The 23,448-nt window shown below is 38.5% G+C and overlaps 1 protein-coding gene and 1 pseudogene across 2 annotated transcripts in view; both read right to left on the bottom strand.

Annotated features, from left to right (window-relative positions):
* LOC143888229 (transportin-1-like) overlaps positions 1-16,793 on the bottom strand; it is a 57,898-nt gene extending 41,105 nt beyond the window's left edge. The window contains exons 1-12 of one of the 2 annotated variants that reach the window (XR_013254509.1): positions 16,435-16,793; positions 8,071-8,358; positions 6,076-6,165; positions 5,899-5,976; positions 5,710-5,790; positions 2,682-2,732; positions 2,274-2,359; positions 1,911-1,977; positions 1,689-1,745; positions 1,414-1,443; positions 1,233-1,292; positions 157-270 (exon numbers count right to left, since the gene is read on the bottom strand). Coding sequence is in view for 1 of the 2 variants with exons in the window: in XM_077392587.1 (XP_077248702.1) it covers positions 157-270; positions 1,233-1,292; positions 1,414-1,443; positions 1,689-1,745; positions 1,911-1,977; positions 2,274-2,359; positions 2,682-2,732; positions 5,710-5,790; positions 5,899-5,976; positions 6,076-6,165; positions 8,071-8,358; positions 16,435-16,605 (1,173 nt within the window). In the remaining variant the exon portion in view is untranslated. The remainder of the gene's footprint in view (positions 1-156; positions 271-1,232; positions 1,293-1,413; positions 1,444-1,688; positions 1,746-1,910; positions 1,978-2,273; positions 2,360-2,681; positions 2,733-5,709; positions 5,791-5,898; positions 5,977-6,075; positions 6,166-8,070; positions 8,359-16,434) is intronic. The other variant, XM_077392587.1, reaches the window with a different exon arrangement.
* LOC143887904 (serine/threonine-protein kinase AFC1 pseudogene) lies at positions 9,410-10,516 on the bottom strand (annotated as a pseudogene).
* Positions 16,794-23,448: the final 6,655 nt, after the last annotated feature.

Below are 23,448 nucleotides of genomic sequence, written 5' to 3'. Positions count from 1 at the left end.
ATAAGAAAAAAGGACAATCAAATAATTGTATACAAAAACGGCTGAAAAAGGTTATTTTTGCATAATATGCCACATATACCAGATAATAGAATGCCAAAAGTTTATTTGTAATTGATCAAAACTTAAACGCACTTGAAAGCCACACAGATTAATTACCTGAACCAAAGGCATCAAAGTAGGAAGAATCTCATCCCCAAATACGTTTGAAAGGATATCTAGGGCAGCTGCACTACATTTCCTTAAGTTCCAAATATTGACAATGTCATCATCCTGTAAAAGTATAACACTCCAAATAATTTTAAAAAAATGCAGATAATAAAAGTGTTTTATGCTAAAATAGGAAGTTACCTAGACAAAAACACAGTAAAAAGCTAAAAAGACGATAAATCATCAGAACCGCAATATTCGAAGCTCAAAAAAGTTCAACACACATCAAAATATTAAGGACCTCTTTGGATACCTCTAAAAATTATTCAAATACAATCTAAAATGAATATGGTTTCAACGTTAAACATGAGTATTTGCAAATAATGGTTACAATTGTTATTTGTTTTAGAAAGCATAATTAATGACTTGAGAACATACATCTTCTTCAGAGTTAAGTATAGTTAATGGCTTCCGCAGAGGGCTTAATGTCCCATTTGCAAATGAGATTAAATTATATAAAAAAAAAAAAAAAAAATTTGAATGGTAACCAACTTTATTGTAGGAAAATGAGGGACCGAGATGGTCAATATGTATGATCTGAAGATAAGTAAAAGGAGAAAATAGACAGGATAAAAAACAGAAGAGAAGCTTAAGGAGGAAGGGAATCAAACAACGCCAACTCAAGCTTAGATACCCCTTCCCTAGCTAGGCTATCAGCCACCCCATTGGCGGACCGAAGGATGTGATGGAAAAAAATAGAAGATGATCCCACCCAATCTTGCATTTCGTCGAAAAGATGGTCAAATCTCCAAGGGTGTTTTTGCAAGCCATTGAGCCATCGGATTACATTAAGTGAATCCGCTTCCAGTACCACTTTATCCCTCCTCTCTCTATCCAACAACTTTAGGCCTTGGTGAATTGCGCGAACCTCATATTAAATTATATTATTGATCCATCAGATTAAATTATATAATACTATTAGCAAATAAGCACAATAGCGGTGGCATCCAAAGAGGGCTTAGGAGTGAAAAAATGAAACAAATAGAGAAAAAGTAAACACAGAGATGATAGGCTTGAGAACGTACTTCTTCTTCAGCATTATCTGCTCCGTGAAATCGTGACGTATGGAAACGAGGCTTTAGATCCTGTAGATGAAAGATTGTTCCTAAATAATTTTGTAACATAGTTCGGAGAAAGACGCATCGTCGGTGAAGAAAAAAGACCAACTAAGGAGCACCAAGGAACTCAGCAAAGAGAAACCAAAACCTGATCCCTGTCTGGGAAAGATTCATCCTCCTGCGAGCATGTGCTAAAATGTGAGGTTAATGAAAATAACGAATCAAGATTGCAAAAACTGCCTTTTCAAAATGATAAGGCCCTGTTCGTTTGAGATTATGACAACCGATGGTGACAAACTGATTATTGGACTCAAATTACATTAATTTTGAGTCCTATAATCAGTTTAGGGCCTCATCATCGGTTATCATAATCTCAAACAAACAGCGCCTAAGATAAAATGAGAGCAATCGAGGGAATTCTACCTCCGTATCAAGAAGTGACTCATCATCCTCAGCATAAACCATGTTTGACAACAAAACCTACAGAATTTCAGAGAGATCATGAATAATGAAATATAGTAATAAAAAAAAAAAAGGACAGCCCAGCACACAAGGCTCCCGCCATTGCGAGGTTTGGGGAGGGCTAGATGTAAACAATGCGTAGGTGCATATAATTCAACTTAATTAGCATGGGTATAACAATACTGGGATTAGACGTGGCAAGAACTCTCTTAAGCTTTCAGGACGTAAGTGAGCTTCACAAATTGCTGACCTGCAATCACAATCAACAGTACTTTTTACCACAAAAGTACTAAGAGCACTAGTGACAAACTGCTAATAAATAATCAGAAATCTTTTCTTCTGACCACTTCCAAATCTGTTTTAAAGAAAACAGAGAGTCAAATATTCTGCATGCAATTGCATTGATCGTTTGGGTCAAAGAGCAATTTAGAACCCCCATGTTTAGAAAAAGTCTCATAAATCCACGTTCTAACAACCATGTTCCAACAACCAACACCATACTGAAAACAATTTAAATAGAGCAAAAACATGATAAGGAGTAAATACCAAAATTCACAAGCTTCAAGTGCAACTTCATCATCAGCGTCCTTGCTGGCTTGCAACATGTATTCAATAACATTTCCTAAATGTGGCTGAAACATAACATTAAACATCAGTTTGAGAAGAACACTGGAGACATTGAAATACAAGCAGCATGGGACATAATACAAATTATACGATGAAACGTTAATAAAAACGCCAACCATTGCAAGAAACCAAATCAGTTCAATTCATGTCCTAAATAATCAGAGCTTACTATATATTGGCAATCATTACACAGACCAAGGGACAAAATTTAATATGCAATGTCAAATATATGCATGACAAAATAGATTAGAGCAATTCAGCAAGGATTGTAATATTATAATAAAGAACATTAATCAAAAGAACATCGAACACAATTAAGATGCCCACCTCCAAGAAAGAAGGACGAACTTCAGTTAGCTGAACTAATGCTGAGCAAACCTGTGCATCACGAAGGCAGAAAATATAGACAATAATTAGATGTAGTCAAGCAATAAAGTCAGTGGAAAGTGAAGTATCAATTAGTATCTTGATAGAAAATTACCGAGCAAGCAACTGTTTCACGAAAGAAAACGTCCTAATCATCACATATGGCAATCATAAAAATGTGATGAGAGCAAGATAAGCTTTTCATCGACAGCAAATATTTAACAATCACTGGAAACAGTCTCTTACGATGTTGATGATATTGACAAAAACACTTGGGGTAAAACATGAAATATTTCACGTGAATTTGTTCACAAGGAATTAAAAGGAAGTATTTCAATGGGTGAAGGAGTAGACATGTAAGGGGAATCTAGGAGAGTGGGTTCGGGGGTATGGAGGGCCATTTGTGGTAAATCTTAGTCTTTCAATTTGAGATTAGGTTTAGAGTAGGAGTGGTTGATAAAGTCAGGTTCTAGGCGGATCTGTGGATTGATTTTTTTGGTCTGTTAAAGTTGCTGTTACAGTCCTCCATGCTAGGAATAAGCAAGCTTCCATTGAGAAGTAACTAGAGAGGGGCTGTGATAGCAGTCTAGACAGCAATTTTTCAATTAAACCTTAAGGATGTGGAGGTTAGAGAGAACATTAGGCTTTTGCTGATTTTAGATAGGGTGTATGTCCATAGTCAAGTAAGGATTGTAGTCTAGAAAGGGTCCAGATGAGGTCCTCTTAGTCAGGTCATTTTATCGGTTGTCACACCGTAGATGGAGAGTGGGTGGGTAGGTGCTATGGCACAGAAGAAACAGTCAACCACTTACTACCCATTGAGTTTTTTTTAATGGTAAAGTATATTGAAAGGAGGGGAAAACCCATGACCGGGATGGTCAATACAGACAAAAAAGAAAAAGCAAAAGCAAAAGCCTATATACAATCTACTCAACTAAATACAAGGCTACGGAGGGAGATAATCATTCTACCAATTTATAGTCAAGCTTCAGGTTCATATCTTAGGCTTATTCGGGGTTTCTTGGCCTAACCTTGGGTCAATGGCACAATTTTAAATTTCGGCCGAAATACGAAATTTTGGCCGAAATATTTCGGTTTCGGCCAAGCACGAAACAAAATACACCATGATTCGGATTTTTATAGGATTTCTCCGAAATTTCACCAAACAACCAAAATTGCCGAAATCATCCCTATTTACAAAATGTCCACCGAAGTTTTAAAATTTCTACCGAAATTGCCAAAATTTCCACCAAATTTTTTGATATTTCCACTAAAGTTTAAAAATACCAAAATAATTTTTTAAAATACTGAAATTCTTAATCTAATTTTACATGATTTCGGCCGAAATTTCCAAGGAAACAGAAATATTTCGATTTTGATGGTGGCCGAAACCGAAATCGAAAACTCCAACTTCTACCATAGTATGGTTATGCCTTCCGTTTATTACATGCTATGTTGTTAATGCCTCAGTTCGATTGCCATGCAAAAGTAGTAACAGACATTCTAACCCAATTTTCAGACCTATGAAAATTGTTTGGGTTTAGCAACTGAACTTCAGCAGATCAGTTCTCAAATTATCAGTTGTAAAAGTAAATTTGCATCAAACATAATAATAACTTCAAAGAAATAAGAAAACGTTGATATTGAAAGCAACATTCAAAAACATTCTGAATGACTCGGAACTCGGTTGAATTGATTTGGTTCAGCAGCGAGGCTCCTACGAAAATTTTTCGGGTTGAGCAGCTGAACTTCAGCAGATCAGTTCGGTGGGAGGCAAAAAAGAAGGTGTCTTTTTATTAGGTTTTTGGAAACCTAGTTACAATAAAAAGCTCTTGATTTCTTCCCGGGAGAGTGGGCTGCAAGAGGTGTGTCGGCTACGTCTTGGGTTAGAGAGAGAGGGAGCGAGGGGGGAAGAAAAGGGTTTCTTCTTGGGTCTTTTCTCGGGTTCCTCTTTGGTTTTTTCTATTGCATTTTTTCTCCGATTACTCCCATGTATGATCTTCGGTGAGAGGGCAAGGAAAGGGTTGCAAGATTGTGGGTTTTGTGTTAATCCATTGTCATCCTTGTATATTGTTTTCTCATGGTGAAGATTGTGTTTCTCGCCCGTGGATGTAGGCTTTGCCGAACCACGTAAAATCTAGGTGTTCATCTTGTGGCTTGCTTCTTGCTTTTACTTTTCCATTTATTGTGCACGATCGGATCGGAGTCGCCTGGCGGATTTTCTCAACACTATGAATGACTCAGAGCCTTGGTTCAGCAGTAAGCCTCTCTGTATCAAGCCCTAGTTAAAAGAATGATTAAGTCCACCGGGTCTTTAAGTATACTGCATGATGTGTTGTTAGTGCCTGAGTTTGATTACCCTGCAAGAGTAGCAACAGAAGTTCTAGCCCAAAATTTTCAGACAAATTTTTTTGGGTTTAGCAACTGAACTTCAGCAAATCAATTTTCTAATTCTCAGATAACTAATTTGAATCAAAGATAATGATATCTGCAAAGAGATAAGAACACGTTGATATAGTACACAGTGTTCAAAAACACACTAAATGACTCACGGCTAGGCTGAGTTTACTTGGTTTAGTAGCAAGGCTCCCTGCAACAAGTCTTACCTATAAGAATGATTAACTACGCCACTTTTGTAAAATTAGCAAGTCTTATTGACTTGGCCAACGCAAACAGCGTTCCAATTTCCGAGTTCAGTCGACTTTTCGAAAACTGAGCCAACATTTCCCAAGTCCCAACTATGTCAACAAGGCACCTCAAAACAGACATAACCCACCAGAAACTTGTTCAAGCATGAAAAGTATTAGCCACATCATTTAACTAGGCTAGATATTAATTTGCAAACAACAGTGTGACATAATTTACCTTTCAAAAAAAAAAAAAAAGTGTGACATAATGAATTTTTTTTATTTTTTTTAATAGCAATGACATAATGAATATTACTCTCACGTTGTAGTAAGATGCCAATAGTCGCCGAGAATCTACTTACCAATTTGCGAACCTCTGCAACTGGGTCATGTGCAAGAAGAAACAAGCCCTGGAGGAATTGATCCATGGCTAAAAGTAAAGCCTGTGACACAATAACAGGTTAAAGCAAATATGTCAACCTTATAGAACACTTTAACGAGCTTAAAGGTCCAACTAGAAAGGAAAAATAAACGAGTTGGAAATAACTTACTGTGGGCATCACCACAATAAACTGATTTACAGAACCCAAGGAAAGCTTTCTGAGCGAGGCATGTGGTGACTGGAAAAACTGAATCAGAAAAGATGATAATACAACTATTAAACCAACCAAAACCGCATAAAAGTAAAAACTAAATTATACAACTTTAGCCACTCAAAAACCTTTAACCTGGAATAGTCTGGGTAGGAATATATTGATGGGGCGTTCAGCTAGTCCCGGTACATCTGCATCAAGCTCCTCCGGAATGTCCTCACAAATCTGTGGCATGCCACTAGATCAATTAATATATAATAAATCCATCAGATATTAATAAAAGAAACATGACCCAAATACCATACCATGTCATAATTTCAATAAATGATTAATATAACCACCTATAATGAGTAATGACATTGCACCATGCGACTAAGGATTGAAATGTCGGTTTCGGCCACCACAGAAACCAAACTTTTTTGGTTTCGGCCGAAATTTCAGCTGAAATTATATTTTTTAAAAAAAGATAAAATTTCGGTTTTCATAAAATCTCCACCGAAATTTCTAAAATTTGGGCGGTGGAAATTTCACTGATTTCAGTGGAAATCATAAAATTTTGTTGAAGATTTCCAAATTTCAGTAGACATCCATTAAATTTCGGTGGAATTTTTGTAAAGTTGATTTCTTTCATTTCAAGTACCCCATATGACATCATAGGGTGTGATCCACTACAACATTTCCTCTTTATATATAAAAGGTTCAAAAGGGCCTCTTGACCACCCCAATATAAGTTTCTAATAGAGTAATATATGATTTTATAGATAAAGCTTTATGGCAATTAGAATGTAATATTGAATCACATTTATTTGGTTTTCAAAGCCTGTCCCTATGGCCGGAAGTGCCAATTGAAAACAATTGAAAAAAAAAATGTACTGGTAAATTAGGTACACACCAATGTCAAAATCAACACCATATGATTGATTGTATCCTTTGGCCACCATACGGGGTTAATACTGTCCAATTTTATCGAATTATGACACTAAATTTACTCTCAATAGAGACCAATTATGTGCATATGAATCAAAGAATCAAGTCAAAATCTGCTTCTGATGGAGAGCGTTGATGACATCATACAGCCTCAGTGAAACAGACGAATGATGAAAACAGAAAATGGGTTTAGTGTGGAGGTTATTTCTTATGGATAAATAACCATGCAGAGAGAGCTGAGTGATAAATCAAGATCTAGGAGAAATAAAGGTTTGAGAGAGAGAGAGGAGATAAATGACATCTTAGATTTTTTACGATAATAGCAATGCTGAATTCATTTTCATCACAGATGAGACCTCAAGTTTTTGGAGGAATCCAAATTCAGGGTTTTTTGTGTAAAATGGGCCCCTGGTAAAATAGTTCACAAAAATAACCGATCCAAGCAACAAAAAACATGTTTTCCTAGGGCAAAGAGTTCACTGATTACAAATTTAGTGCATCCAAATGGCCCCTTGAGAATTTTAGATGAGGACTCCATCCCACCTATGGGACATGAAGATTAATTTATTGAGAATGACTAGGCAGAAAGCCACTATCGCAATCAATGCTAACGGGAAAGGGGTAGGGTTTTGCTCTTTGGTGTCAAATAAGATAGTGGAGGAGAAAGGAAGAAGCTAAGAATGAGAAGCACCTTGCTTGAGATCTAGGATTTAGAGGACTATATGAAGGTTTTATCAAAATAGATAAAGATGCTTGAATTCCATGTTGGAATTGGAAAATCATCACTAAATGATGGTTTTCCTAAAATATAATTTGAATAAATAGATAGATTACACAGAAATGACAAGCATATCCATGTACAAGAAATGAATAAATGGAAAGCCTTCATGAATAAATGATTTATTTTTTAACATGCATTTTGTGAAATACTGATGTGTGTCAATGATCAAATTAAATAGCTTTTGAAGTATATAACAATGGATCTTCGCAAAAGATACAATTTGTCAAAAAAAGCCAATCGGCAACAGGTTTACTGGATAAATTAATGACAAAGTTGTAGGAAATGCCAATTTTGGAAAAAGATTCCATGGTATCTTCCATACAGTCAATGTCATTACTGTTAAGTTGATTCTTCCAATGAATATTATTTACAGAACCAGCTAATGATAGGCAGAGAGAGAGAGAGAGAGAGAGAGCGCCTACCTTGAATAAAGCATCCATTGCACCTTCCATGTGATTTAAGTCATTAGTATTCAAGCACTGAACAAGGGCTTGCAACAGCTCCGGCCAACCAAAAATCCGTCCTTCTTGAATGACAACACTGATAATTGTTCCAACAGTAGACCTAATGTGCCTATCAGCTGCCCCTAAACACGGCAACAACTCTGACTTTATATATTGCTGGTAGGGAGAGGCCATGGAATTGAAAGCAGTTCTCAAATTATTTTTCAAAAGCAGGCCAGCTGCCTGTCGTATTTCCACCGATTTACCCTGTTCGAAGAAGCGAAAGGAAAATGTTAACACTTAAAATAGAAACACTAACTAAACAAGGTGGAAGAAATCGTAACATCTCCTGAAACAAGCAAACAGAAGTTTACTTATCAGAGGATATGTCCAAAAAAGTAACATTAATGACGAAATCTGGATGCTGCTATGATAAATGCAGAAAATCTGGAAAAGAGGCAGAACGGTTAATAAAATCATCAACAAATGTTCTCCCGAAAATTAGCACCGAGGCAAATGGAATTTCTCATAAAAATGCGGTTGAAATTCTTAACATTGAAAAAATGCATATGAAATTTGAGGATGATGTGATTTAATAATAGAATTATCTGTTTCATAGATAGATTTAGTTGTTTTTCATTTATTTAGGCTTCATTTACACTAATATTTCATGTTTTCAGAACACAGACATTCAAAAATAAAATCATGTTTTAACAATCCTTGATGTGGGGCTCTGTTAAATGGATTCTTTTAACTGGTTGAAATACCCATGTCAGCCACCTGTCGGGTTCCAATACTTCAGGATTCGCCACGATGACACTTCTAAATCTCTTTTATTTGTTTTTTTCTAAATAATTCTACCACAACTTTACAATTACCGCATGTTTTGAGTTTTATCCATTCTAATAGTAAATTTTTTACATGGATATAAAATTTGTAATTACTTAACCTATTAATTTTAATATATTGCTTGTAATAACCTTTTTTTATGAATCGCAAAAGGGGGAGAATTTAAAAAGGGCGATGATAAATTCGCCCCCCTTGGAGAACGCATTCGCCCCCTTTTAACGCCGCGTCAGCGTAAACCGTCGTTTTCTCCTAAGTAGCCAGGTTAAAAAAAAAAAGGGGGTGGCTCTCTCACTCCTCTCTGTACAGCTGTGCTTTTTCTTTTCTTTTCTTTTTCTTAACAAGACTGTTCCCTGTACCGTAGTAATCTAACAGTTCATTTGAAAGTAGTCAGCAGGACCCTTGCTTTTACTCACCTTATAAACTTGAGACGAACAAGAGCAAACCCAGTTACAAGGGATAACCACATCTTCTAAGATTCTCTTGTAAAGAAAGGATGTCTGAGAGCATCACGTGCTTTCAGTCGCTCGCTCAGATAGATACTCAAGTTTTCATGGGTTAGAAAGAGGACCACCCCCGAGCAAAGCTCAACAAGTCTGCAACCCAATCCATAAGTCGGAATAGTTCCACCATGTCCTAGAATAACCTGTAGTGCACGATAATGCCGTGTGGATTCCAACCCTATGATCTTGATGTTCAAATGTTGCAGTACCAAAATCAATGAGCTGGATCACACTAGATTTTGGCATATTCTTGAAATGAGCTTTCCTTAGTAGATTGTGGTAGGAACTTGTAATCGGGCATCTTGACATATTCTGATTCTGAGGATACGAGAAGAATGTTTCCCGACATCAAACCAGTGTGAATACGTAGTAGCTCATGCATAAATGCTATAGACTCCAAAAGTTGTCTGCCAAGCTCCTGAACGGTCAATGGCAAATGAACGACAGCTGTTTTTCCAAAGAAAATCGTATAAGCTTGATCCAAGCTTCTCAAATACAATACAAATATGATTACCATAGTCAAACCAATTCCGTATCTAAAAAACAACGAGTGCCACTAGGATCATGCTTCGCAAGCTTCTGGAGCACATCAATTTCCATCATGGCAGCTTCGCTATACTTGGGAATCGAATGCACTATTTTTATTGCCACCACTTACCTTTTTTCATGTCCCAGCATTCCAAGACTTGCCCAAATGAACCTTCACCCATTTTGCTTGAGTATCCTGAAGCGAGGGGTTAAGTTCTCTCCAAGCGCATGTGTTAAGCCCATCCTTGTCATCATCTCTCTAAGGAGGAGATGCATTGCGAGTCACTCCCTTGTAAAAATAGTGAAGAACAAGTATTGATTTGAGGTGGTCGTCACATTCACGATTCCTCGAGCAACGTATATCTCTGGAGGAGTCGATATTTCAGGAGTTTATCCACAGTGAAAGATATCAATATCCTTCTTGCTAATTTCTTCGTAGGTCTATGCAGATACTTTCTTGAAATCAGAAGAAATCCCTTTGGATTATGAGGACGAAGAGGAGGCTTGTCCCATGTTAACCTCTGCCTCTTTCTGGGGCGTGTGTCCATGTTTGTCTGGGTAAATTCCGTAATCCATTGCACAGCTGTGTTTCTCTCTCTCTCTTCTCTCTCTGCGAAAAGCCATTTTCAGCTGTGCTCTCTCTTTCTAAAAACACTCCATTGCTGTGCTTCTCTCTTTCTAAAAACACTCCATGACCGTCTTTCTAGAGAAGCATAGCTGAAACTATCTTTTTAGAGAGGGAGAGAGGCACAGCTGTGAAACGTACATCTCCTGAGAGAGGAACAGTTTTGTAAAACAAAAAACAGCTGTACAGAATAGAGAGAGAGGCGCACAGCTGTGCAACATATATCTACTGAGAGAGGAACAGTTTTGTAAAAAAACAGCTGTACATACTAGAGAGAGAAGCACAGCTGTGCAACGTATTTCTCCTGAGAGAGGAGAACAATTTTGTAAAAAACAGCTGCAAAGACTAGAGAGAGAGAGACCACTTCTTTTGTAACCGGCTACTTAGGTGAAATTGACGGTTTACATTGAGGCGGCGTTAAAGGGGGCCAAACAGTCTCCAAGGGGGGCGAATTTATCAGGTCCCATTTAAGAATTATAACCATATTATTATGTAAGAAAATTAAAATTTGAGAATTGATTTAAATATTTTAAAGAATCCACAAATCTTTCTTTTTGAGGTTTGTCGAATCCGACACTAGATATCCGTGTTGGATTCCAACACCTGTACTCATACTGATGCAACATAGATGTGAGGGATGTCGGATGTACACATCAACCCATGGCCCACTTTAGTTGTTGTTTATAGATAGCCCACTACCCAAACCCAAGCGAATCCCACTTAAAGATCCTTATAACCATATTGGTCCTCTACCATGGCCCACCACATAAAACATTTTGCTCCCATCGCCCGCCACTTAAACCCTTCAAAATCCACAAACCTTTTAAACCCATTCTTATCGTATTGGCCAGCCCTATGACCCACCACTTATTTCACTTAACCCTCTTGTTTCTCCTTTCTTTTATCCTATTGTCTAGTCTATAGGGTCCACCACTTATCCCCCACCCCCACACCCAGACAAAAAAAAAACCTTTCTTATAAAACTCTAACACACACCCCCACACCACCCCCACCCTCTCTCTCTCTCCCTCCCAAACCTGTGTCCTTCTCATACTCTAGTTTTTTATCTCCCAATTCTATAGGGTTGTCTTGTAGGGTTGTCTTGCTTTGCAATTCTACGCGTCCAAACCATGGCTAATAGGGCCAATACTCCACATGAGGGGCAAGTGGTTGCGGAAGCATGGGCGGGGAAGCGTGTGGGTCTAGAAGAGCCCAAGGTTGGGAGCGTCAAGAGAGCATTTATGTAATACTTTCTTTATATGTTTTTCTAATTCAAGTACATCCAAAAATATTAATTTCTAACCATCTTCACATGTGTGTGTATTTCAAAATTTAAGTACATCAAAAAGGTAGTAATTTCTAAACATCTTCATTTTCGTCTCCTCTTTTCTTATGCCTTCTTAAGACGTTTTTGTGCTTGCTCCAATGAAGTACTTTTTGAAGAGTTTGATGCAAGGAAGTTGGTAATTGAGGCGTCATTTGAGTGGTTTCCATCTCTTCAGGAGGGCCACGGGAGCGATTTCCTTCCTAAGGAGCACCGAATCGCGGTTCTAGCACAGGAGCAGCACCCATGACGAAGATTCCTACTTCTAAGGGTCTGGCAACAACGCACTCATGCTACGTTGGGCGAACACTCGGACATGTTAACCATGATTAGAGTGGCCCTTAATCGCATTACAAGGCATGCCAGGCTTGAGGCTCAAGAGAACGTCCTAACTCCTACGAATACACGCACGGCCTATCTACATGCGCAAGGCAAAGCGAGGCTGACGGACATTGACAAAGATTCCACTAGTCCAACCATTAAAGGCCCCATAGCTAGTCGACATGACCACACTATCCTTTCTAAGAGCACTACCACAAGGCGGTTGGTAGGGGATACGAGAGCAGGTCGGGTACTTTTAAGATCCAAATCGCAAAATACCACTTTCAAATATTTCAAATGTGGTGGACTGAGTCAAAGATCATCTGATTGTCCAAGTAGGACATTCGATCCTCAAACTAATCCAGCAAAATCAGTAAATGTTGAGGATAGAACTAACCCTGAAGGAGGAAATTGTCCCAATGATGAGAGTGCTCCATATGAGGTGGAGAATGAGCAATTGCATGACGAGCACAGTGAAACCGTACTTGATGGCGATCATGTGGGAACAGTTTGTATCAATTTGCGTGATACAATGCAAGGTAGGACTGAGTCCATTAAAATTCAAACCTACAACATTGTCATGTATTCTCCTATAGTCGCTACCACTGGGAGATTTGAGACCATCATTGCTATTGTTGATATGTTCTCATATGAGTCAGATTTTATGTTGATATGTGTAGCTAAGTTCTCTGGTGTGTCTCGTTTCTGGGTAATTTTGTGAAGCAAAATAAGGGTTATATTTCAATTTGGTAGCGCATACTACTCCTGATCAAATGAACAAACAGAAGTGGTAAATCACAACTTATGGTATTTGTGAAAATACTTTGTTGGCAAGGAACGTCATCAATGAAACTCAATTCTTCTCAAAACAATGTTAACATACTATAGTTTCATTCCCAATTCCTTTGAGTCTATTCATGACCATCCCCTTCCACATCTCTTGGATCATACTCCTGTGTTTTTGTCTTGGGATGCTCATTGTCAATGAAGAGGTGTTAGAGATATTGTGGATGGACATTGAGAGAAATGACCACGTCGTTGATCTGAATCTGATAGATCATTTCTATAGCATGGGATTCTAGAGACCACATTCTTTTGATGTGATCGGTTCAGGATTGGAATCTTTCATCATACCATCATCAACGGACATCCATAGAAAATTTCACCAGATATACCTAGTTCATTGCTGAGGGCGTTCAATGATCAAGTATTTGTGCTTGGAGGCTGCATAGTTATGACTTCGAGAGGGCATGTTTCTACATGTTGCAGAGTTCTACGCGACGGAGTCAAGTTCTTTCCACATGAGGGCCTGATTTGATTTAGTATTAGAATTATTTGTTTCATGGACAAATTTAGTTATTTTTATTTTATTTAGGCGTTATTTAAACTTATGTAATTATACTTCATGTTTTAACTTTTAATAGTCCTAGAAGTAGGGGACGCCTACATCAACCAATTGCTCACTTCAATTGCTTATCACCTTGAGACAACACCCTAGATCCAAGCCCAAGCTCACTTAAAGATCCTTAAAACCCTATTAGTCTTCTACCATGGCCCACCACTTAAAACCTCCTAAATCAAATTCACTTAAAACCTCATTGGCTGCTCCAATGGCCCACCACTTATAAATCCTTTAAAATCCACCTAAAACCATACTACTTTAACCTATTCTTATATCTTATTGGCCAGCCCTATGACCCACCGCTTATTTCACTTAACCCTCGTATTCCCCTCCTATTAGCTAGTCCCTTGGGCCCAGCACTTATCTCACATAACCATGACTGATGACCCCCACCTCTCTCTAATAAAAGCCTAAAGACAACCTCCGTAATCCTAACTTTTTCCAGATCGAGAAAAGATACCCCCACCCCCACCCCTTATGTGAAGCAAGCTCCCCTCCTCTCCTCTCTTCCCTTCTTCCCTTTTCTCTCGTTTTCTTTCCCCCTCACGGCTAGGTGATCCGCCCCCTTTCTTCCTCCTCTCTCTGTTCGTTCCCTCCTTCTCTTCCTCTTTCTTTTCCCTCACTTCTCATCTCCTTCCTCTCACTCTCACGGTTGGGTTAATAAGGCGCCCTCTTTTATCCCTTACTTCACCCCTTCTCTCCCCGCTCTTGATCTGTTTCTCTACTCTCCTCTCCTATTTTCTATTGTGGATGAGATCAACCCCTTCTCATTCTCAAATTCTAGTTTTTCTTCAGATTAAAAAAAAAGGATTCAAGGCCAAAAACCATACAAGAGAGAAAAGAAGAAAAAAAACAGACGTGAAGGTTCCTTCGTACACAGAAAGTCCCAACTGAAATTACACACCTATTCTTTCAACGCAAACCAGCTAAAATATTAATCAAAAACCAAAACCCAGCAAAAATAACCACCAACCAGAGAAAAATAAAAACAAAGAATTAACTCCCCATAATAACAAACATGCAAAATCTCTTAGTCCATGTTCGTTTCGAATTCTACAAATAGATTGAGTCTTAAACTCAAAATTACGATTAATTCTGAGCCCAATAATCAGTTTTGGACTAGTAATCAAATAAATAGAGAACCGATTCTTAATCCAACAACACATATCAACGCATCATACTAGTAAACCACACCAGGCCTACTTACCAAAAAAACACATCATTCAGATAATAGTAAAAATAATAGCAATAGAGCATATATATGGGAATCAAAAGGTAAGAAAGAGTGAGAACCCTAACTAAGAGAGTAGAGAGCAATAGGACCTCGGCATTTTCAGGTCCAAGTCCAGCTCGATTATATTGTGATAACAAGTCTGCAATTTATATTCTTGTCTTCCATGAAAGGACCAAGCACATTGAGGTTGACTGTCATTTCATTCGCCAGAGGATTCAAAGAGGCGAAATCTGTACCGTGTTCACTCGATCAGCAGATCAACTTGCAAATGTGTTTACCAAAGCCTTAGGACCCGCTAAGCTAAAAGATATTTGTAATAAGCTCGGAATGTATGATATACACACTCCGGCTTGAGGGGGAGTGTTAAATAAGTGCACAAGCCTAAAGGGCATTTATGTCATTTCACACACACATAATTATAATATTTTGTGCATGGAGAGATGGAATCTCCCTAACACTCTCTCTCTCTCTCTCTCTCTCTCTCTCTCTCTCTCTCTCTCTCTCTCTCTCTCTCTCTCTCTCTCTCTCTCTCCTTTTAACAACCTCAAACCAGTAACAGCTCAAACTCCTTAAAAACAACTCTGTTATAAGAAGCATAAAATGATTTTTACTGGGAACAAAAACATATAAACAACACCACCTTGAACAGGAACATGACAATAAACAAGGAACATGACAATGATCAAAGAACCTGGTAATGATTTCTACTTGAACAGAAACATATAAATAGCAATAACCCAATGCGTGCTGGAAGGAGGGGCTCCAACAAATAAGGGAAGATGAGCATACCCCGTCTTCATTTTTGGAAACCCTACTCACCTTCATTTTTGGAAAGTGAGACTAAAAATGAGACAAAGAGAGGTAAAGGAGAGAGAGGGGACTATTCAGATTTGGGTTAATAAGACGCCCTCTTTTATCCCTTACTCCGCCCCCTCTCTCCCCGCTCTTGATCTTGTTTCCCTACTCTCCTCTCCTATTTTCTATTGTGGATGAGATCAACCCCTTCTCATTCTCAAATTCTAGTTTTTCTTCAGATTAAAAAAAAGGATTCAAGGCCAAAAACCATACAAGAGAGAAAAAAAAACAAACGTGAAGGTTCCTTTGTAAACAGAGAGTCCCAACTGAAATTACACACCTATTCTTTCTACGCACACCAGCTAAATTAAATAAAAACAAAGAATTAACTCCTCCGAATAACAAACATACAAAATCTCTTACTCCATGTTCGTTTCAAATTTTGCAAATCAATTTTGAGTCCAAAGCTGATTATTAAACTCAAAATTGTGATTAATTCTGAGCCCAATAATCAGTTTTGGACTCTCAAAATCCAAAACAAACAGGGCCATAGTTATAATCAAATAAACAGAGAACCGATTCTTAATCCAACAACACATATCAACGCATCATACTAGTAAACCACACCAGACCTACTTACCAAAAAAAAAAAACACATCAATCAGATAATAATAAAAATAATAGCAATAGAGCATATATATATGGGAATCAAAAAGTAAGAAAGAGTAAGAACCCTAACTAAGAAAGTAGAGAGAGAAATAAGACCTCGGCTCGGGCGAGGATGAAAGCGAGATAATTGTTGAAATCAGGGAATTGGCTGTAGTGTTGGAGTTGCTGCCAAATCCTAGGCTGATCGGAAGTGGGAGAAATATGTTGTTCGAGAAGGCCACATATCTCTCGAAGACCCTCTTCTTTGGGCTGCCACATACCAGCCATGTTTTCAAAGAATGCGAGGAGGAGTAGGGTTTTGCAGAGCGGTGGTGTCGGAGAAACAAGAGGGGGGCGAGACTGGGGAAGAGAAGGGGGCGATTTTCTCTACTTTGTTTCTTTGCAAGCACGAGAGGATAATGGGGAAGGGTTTAGTCTAACAAGGCTTTTTGGGTTGGGTGTTTATTTGGAAAACGATATCTTGACGGGGGTAAGACGGCTGGGGTAAGACGGCTGGGAGAGCTGAGCAATGAGAATGTGCCGTGTGTGCAAAAAAGATAAAAGTAAAACTAATTTTGTTCATTATTCCTACGCCGCAGTGGTGGCTTAGGTCACTCGTCCTCAGGTGTTTGGGATGTTGAGTTGAGAACCCGTTTGTTCGGTGGCACCTTATTAATTTAAGATATGTTGATATTTGGGTCTCACCTTTGATTGATCTGAACCGTCCAATTTAATAGGCCTAGCTTTGAATTTCTATATTAAGTGAACTTTTCTAAGATCAATTAAAGGTGGAGCCCACTATACCGTAGTGGCCATTAGCTCAATTTTATTTTTTTTATTTTTTTTAATTTTTTTTTACAGTTAGGTCACGCGGCATTGAAGCACTCTTCGTTAGGGTGAAAAAATAATGATATTTTATATGGCGCCGGGCTTGATATTGGATCAAATATCAAGGGTGCCTCATGCTTTATGCTTACACGAGCATGCCCAGTCAGGCACCATATAATTTCTCAAGAAAACAAATAATTTAGTGAAAAGAGGAGATTTTATATGCAGTGTGGATGTGAAGTCCAATATTTTTCAAGAAGTACGCTGGGGCCACTTCATTTGATGATCCAAACCGTTCATTTGTTGGGCCGCAGCATGAGTAGGTTGCACTCTATAAATCATCGTCATAGGATGATCCTAGCCCACCGATCTATAATGGGCTGTTTGGATACACGGATTTTAGAATCTTGGATTTCCTCAAAATCGTGTATGGAAGATCAGAGAAGAAGGAGATGGTCCATCGTTTTCTGATTCCTTGCTCTTCTGTCAGTCGAGCGAAAGAGTAGAAGATCGCCCCTGTTTCTAGGTTTTAGAAATCTCAGGATGGGGAAGAGATTTCTAAAACATGGATTTCTTAAACCCTTCATCCTAATCATCCTATGAAATGGGCCCTGCTATACTTTCTTGAAAATATATTCGTGTAAAATCTCCTCCTTTCACCGACATATCAGAAACACTACATTGTTTTTTCCCAAAACTAGTAACTTAATAAAAAAATAGAAATACAAATGGAGCTAGAGATTACACTCATTTGATGAGGGCAGGTGTTGGCTACCATGAATTGTTTTTCCATGGAATATTAGCTTACCCAATGGTGAAGGAGGTTGGGAGATGGAGAGACATGAGAAGGATCAAGGAGATGTGTTCGGTCTAGAATCGATCCGGCACGGTCGTTCAGCGCACCGATTGTGTATTTGTGTGAGTGAAGTGTGCGGGCGTGTTACTCTTGGGAGGCAAAGTCGAAAACTCAATTCGGATGGTCGATGACCCAAACATTTTCGTCCCCTATGACTAGATTTCAAGCGATTGAGAAGAAGAAAGGAACAACAGACACTATATTTCAGGCGATTGAGAAGAAGAAAGGAACAACACTTCTTCCTTGGGCTCATCTACCTTTACACAAGTGAAAGGACATTTTACGATACAGATGTGACGCCAAATGCAGGGATGTCAACACACGCAGAATGTGAACGACTCACAATTGCTTGAGACGTCGATGAACGCAAAACGCAAATGTCGCCGCCGATGCACGTGGAATGCAAGCAACTTTCAGGGTCGTTGACGGACGGTTCAATCTAGCAAACCCACAGAACAACGAAAGTGAAACGCCAATGCGAGGGATGGTCGGATTGGAGAGAAAGATTCACCTTAGAAGATGAATTCATTATTTCCTTAATTCGAGGAGGCTACATCTACGAAAAGTAAAATACGGTACAAGAAAAGTAAATGATAAAAGATAAATGTTAATGCGTGTTTGATTTTGGTTATGGGAATTTCTTCTCGGAGACGCTTGTCTCCGAGAAGAAATACTTTTGGGTGACCACTCCCCATCACTCCACGTTCTCATAGAGGGAATTCTTCTTGTAAGTGCATGTCTCGGGCTTCATTATTTGCACATCTTCCTTTCTTCCAAGTGGTTGACTGGTTGTTCTCCACCTTCCCTCGAGTGACAACTGATGTGCCACTTATTTGACCCAGTCGAACTAGGTAATTCTTGACCGATAGGACTTGTAGGTAGGAGGGAACTTATGAAAACCACCCAATATTTATATTCCACCATTCTCATGTTCTCTCTGCTCCCACTAAATGCCAGCATGGCATATAACTCCCTTGACCTAGTCTAAATGGCTCACCATCTGTTGATTTGGTCTCTCATCACTGATTGTGCCCAAAAATGGGTGTAAGCATTGTCCCCCACATTCCTTCGCTTGACGAATGGAAACTGATAGAATGTCGCCTTGACTGCGTACCGGTCACGAAATTGTTGGAAATGCCAACTCTTTCCTTAAAATTTGGATTCATGACACCTACTTTGCTACACTGCTTCACCTTCAAATTTTAGTGGTATCTTCGGGACACATGCATGTTGTTCCAGGATTTAGCACTCCTTTTTCCAATACTCCTAGAAAATGGAGATTTCTTCGAACGGTTCATTTCACATTCCTCGTCTTGATTACTCCTTCCTTTTTTAAGATTCACTGTCTTGCTTGATCCCTTAATGGCAGCTCCCCCTTACTCGAGATCTTAATCTATGAGACCATATCCCTCGATTCAGTTCATCGACCAGGATTTGAAGTGATTCATAGATCTTTAAAACATATCTCAATCTCCGGGATCAATTCTTTTGGTTGATTCCATCGATATTGATTTGCAAAGATTTATAGATCTTCATGGCATTGATCTGGTCTTCCGTCCTCACGTAGCATTCACCACCATCACTAGTGTGTTTTTCCTTCTTCGATTATTACCTTCTCTTAAAATGAATGGGGAGAGGCTTCCCCATGAAGCCTTTAGGGTCCGGCTTTTGTAATTAGCGCTTGAGCAATAATTCTTCTCATTTCGAACTCTTACATAGGCCTGACGCTTTGAGTTATATAGCAGGCCTAAACTGTCTTTTTTTTTTTTATCACGGTGAGTGGTTTTCGATTACCCATTCCACTAGTCATTATTATCCAAAGCTCTCTAATCCCTTCCTTTATATGAAGTGTTAGGGATCACTGAGGCTATGAAGTGTTAGGGATAACTTAGGCCTCTTAATCTGCTGAATTCCTCCTTTGGAACCAAGTGTTTATCTATTTAAAACATGTTTTATCTTTTTGTTTAAGGCATTTTTATTTGTAATCAGGTGTTTTATTTATGATATAATTAACAAGAGGAAAGGATCTGATGAACTCTACTATGTGAGAGAAATTTCTAGAGAATAGGAAGGACTTTGGTAAAGTGTAAATAACCCTACTCCTTCACAGAGGCTGGCTACGTATCTTGAAAGCGTACTTGATCACACTCCCTTTTTTTTTTCTTTACTGGATCTCAAAATCGTCGTCTCCTCCACAGAAATTCGAATTTTAACATTCACAGCTGCTCCGAAAGCCTCATCAGCATGGGATCCATTGAACGTTATTATCCAAGGATTTAGACTGATGATTACAATATTGATGTCTTCTATTTCGTTTGGTTCAATATCTAGGCAAGGGTGATCGTCTAGAACCTGACCCTCAATCGCTCTCCATGGCATGTATTGAATACAAAATTCGGATAATCTAAGTATCTAAGTATCAAAATTCGGATAATCTCGGTTTCAGTTAGAATTCGGCTCAAATCATAGCTCGATTATGGCTGATGCATGTGAGAGCAGCAACCTCATATGAATTAAACGAATAAAACAAAAATCTGCTGAAAAGTGAGTGTGTGGGTGCTCTAACATGCAACAGCCAGCCACAAAATGCCTTTCTGCAATGGTTCCTAGCAAGTCATGTCAACTAATAACTAATCGATTATAGAAAGAGCAATCAATTTTCTTCTTCCCACCACGAACCACGACCTTGACCGTTCATTTAGATCAAATATATTGGAGGGCTATGATTATCCTATAGAGATGAATCTCGGGTCTTACTTATCTGCTGTGAGTACCAACAAATGAATGGTTTAGATCATCCAAATATGTGGGTCCCAATGTACTTTTTCTCGTTAGTGTAACTAGGCCTAATGCACTACTCATTAGTCATTAGTGACTAATACTAAATACTAAATTTAAAAAAGTACAAATGTTTTCACCTTTTGTTTAGATTATTATATTAAAAATATTATAATGCAGCATTTAAACATGTTTCTTAATAGACATCTCATCTCTAGGATTGAGACCTGAAAAAATTAACGATTTAGATTTGATTGGCAGAGCCCTAAACAATGATCGATGAATCTAGAGGCTATGATTGTCCGATTACAGTGAGGTCAATGGCAATGGGATGGACTTATGTTTGTTAATCAGATTAATGGACATAATCACATGACACATGTGAGACACATAAAGTATATGCTATTTTTATATGGACGACGGTCGAACCCATCCGATTTGAGGAGGTTTAAAATGTACGACATCATATAGAAACTTAGACAAATCGGAGGCAATGGCTCACCCATGCCAGGGTCCAATAAATGAATGGTTTAGATCACCCAATAATTAGGCATTAGTCTTTTACTAGTAAAAATGCACGTGCAAGTCCAATGGTTTAGATCACCCAATAATTAGGCATTAGTCTTTTACTAGTAAAAATGCACGTGCAAGTCCAATAAATGAATGGTTTAGATCACCCAATAATTAGGCATTAGTCTTTTACTAGTAAAAATGCACGTGTGTTGCACGTGCTATCCATTTAAAATTGTACAAACCACATCATAGGTTGATCTAAACCGTCCATGCGATGGAACACAACATTAATAGGTTGTGCCCGTAAAATCATTTCTATAGGCTGATCTTAGCCCTCCAATCTATAGAGGTTTCCATGATTGTTGTTCCTATTAAGGTGCCCAGAATTCGTCAATATTTTTACAGGAGTCATGCACTCATAATATCAACATTTCTGTAATTTGACCCGCACATAGTGAATAAGAAAAAAGTAATTTTTTCATCATCGTTAAGGGTGCAACTTGGGTGTCAACCCGACCTAATTCGGGTTGGGTTGGGTCGGGTTGACTTGACTTGATATGGTACCAATTGTTGACCACCTCAACTCAAGCGGGGTTGTTTGGATTTTGAGAACCAATAGTGAGTCACCAGTAATCAGTTTTTAACTCACAATCGGTTCTCAAAATCCAAACCAGGGACTAACAATTAACAAAGGGAAATATCATCCGCACTACTATATTTTGATGATCACACTCCTCACTTTATTCAAGTACGCCATGGCCCGAATCATAAGATTATCCAAACCGTCAATTGTGGACTGTGGAAACTATTTCAATGTTGAAAAAGAAAAACACAAATATACAAAATTTCTTCAGATGGAACCCAAATTCGGGTTTCAGGTCGGGTCGGGTTGCCCGACAACCCAACCAGACCCAATCCGATTTCCAATTTGGGTTGATTTTTCCCAACCCAACCCCATTTGCGAAAAAAGCTTTACCCGACCCAACCCAACCCAAATTCGGGTTGAACCCGACTTGCGTGGGAACATCCAAGTAACAACGACGGTTTGAAATTATATATGCTGCTAATGTCCTCACTACCATATTTTATAATGGCACTACTCATCATATTTTGAAGATCGCACTCCTCACTCTATTAAAATGTACGGTATGGCCTGTACCTTGTGTTGGTACTTTTCATATGTAGATTATGATTTTACCCTGAAATAATTTCTCATAGAGATAGATGTTAGATATCAACAATGGGTTAATGGTAAATGAGTAATGCTGACGTGTAAATTCCAGATAAAAAGAAAAGAAATTTCTTTTGGATGGGCCACTTTCTACAGAGGTTGTGCCCCAAAAATAATTTTCATAGGTTGATCCGAACCCTCCGATCTACAGAGGGTTATAGGTTGATCTAAACCTTCAATGTGATGGAACACAACATCAATCGGTTGTGCCTGATCCTAACCCTCCAATCGATATAGGCTAATCCTAGCCCTCCAATCAATAGGGGTTTTCATAATTGTTGTTCCTCTTCAGATGCCCGGAATCCATCAATAGTTTGCAAGTGTCATGCATGAGTAATACAAATTAGTTCTTTCGTCATTGTCATATGTCTATGCCTCTTCTTGGTAGTTTTTTGCCGAAATTGTCATAGACAGGTACCCTGTGTCGGTACTTTTCGTATGTAGATTACGATTTTACCCTCAAATATTTCTCATAGAGGCAGATGCTAGACAACAAAGGGCTTAATGGTAAAAGAGTAATGGAATTATGGCAGTGGGACACAAGCGGAAATAACAACAAATGGTGGAACACATTAACCTATCATTTTGCCTTTATATATAGTAGTTATATAGATTAGATTATATTCTTCACGAAATATAAAGCCACCTATCGTATAAAATATCCACATAATGAGATTTTATATTATGTGTGCGTGTGAAAGTTCAGTATTCCTCAGAAAAGTTACAGTGGGCCCACTTGTCAGAATGATCCAAAATCGTTCATTTCATGGGTCACAACATAAATAAGTTGTCCGCTGTAAATACTAATCATCCGATCTCTAGTGAAACTGCAGTATTGCACATTATAGAAACCTGTGGCCATCAAATAAATGGGTTGGATCATCCTAAGAACCGAGCCCCACTGTACTGTCTGAAAAGTACTGGA

Source organism: Tasmannia lanceolata, unplaced genomic scaffold (genome assembly GCF_043159265.1).
Source record: "Tasmannia lanceolata isolate RefF3 unplaced genomic scaffold, GAP_Taslan_0.1 ptg000012l, whole genome shotgun sequence".
NCBI lineage: Eukaryota > Viridiplantae > Streptophyta > Magnoliopsida > Canellales > Winteraceae > Tasmannia > Tasmannia lanceolata.
Note: the sequence above shows the minus strand (reverse complement) of the source record. Positions and strands in the feature narration are given on the sequence as shown.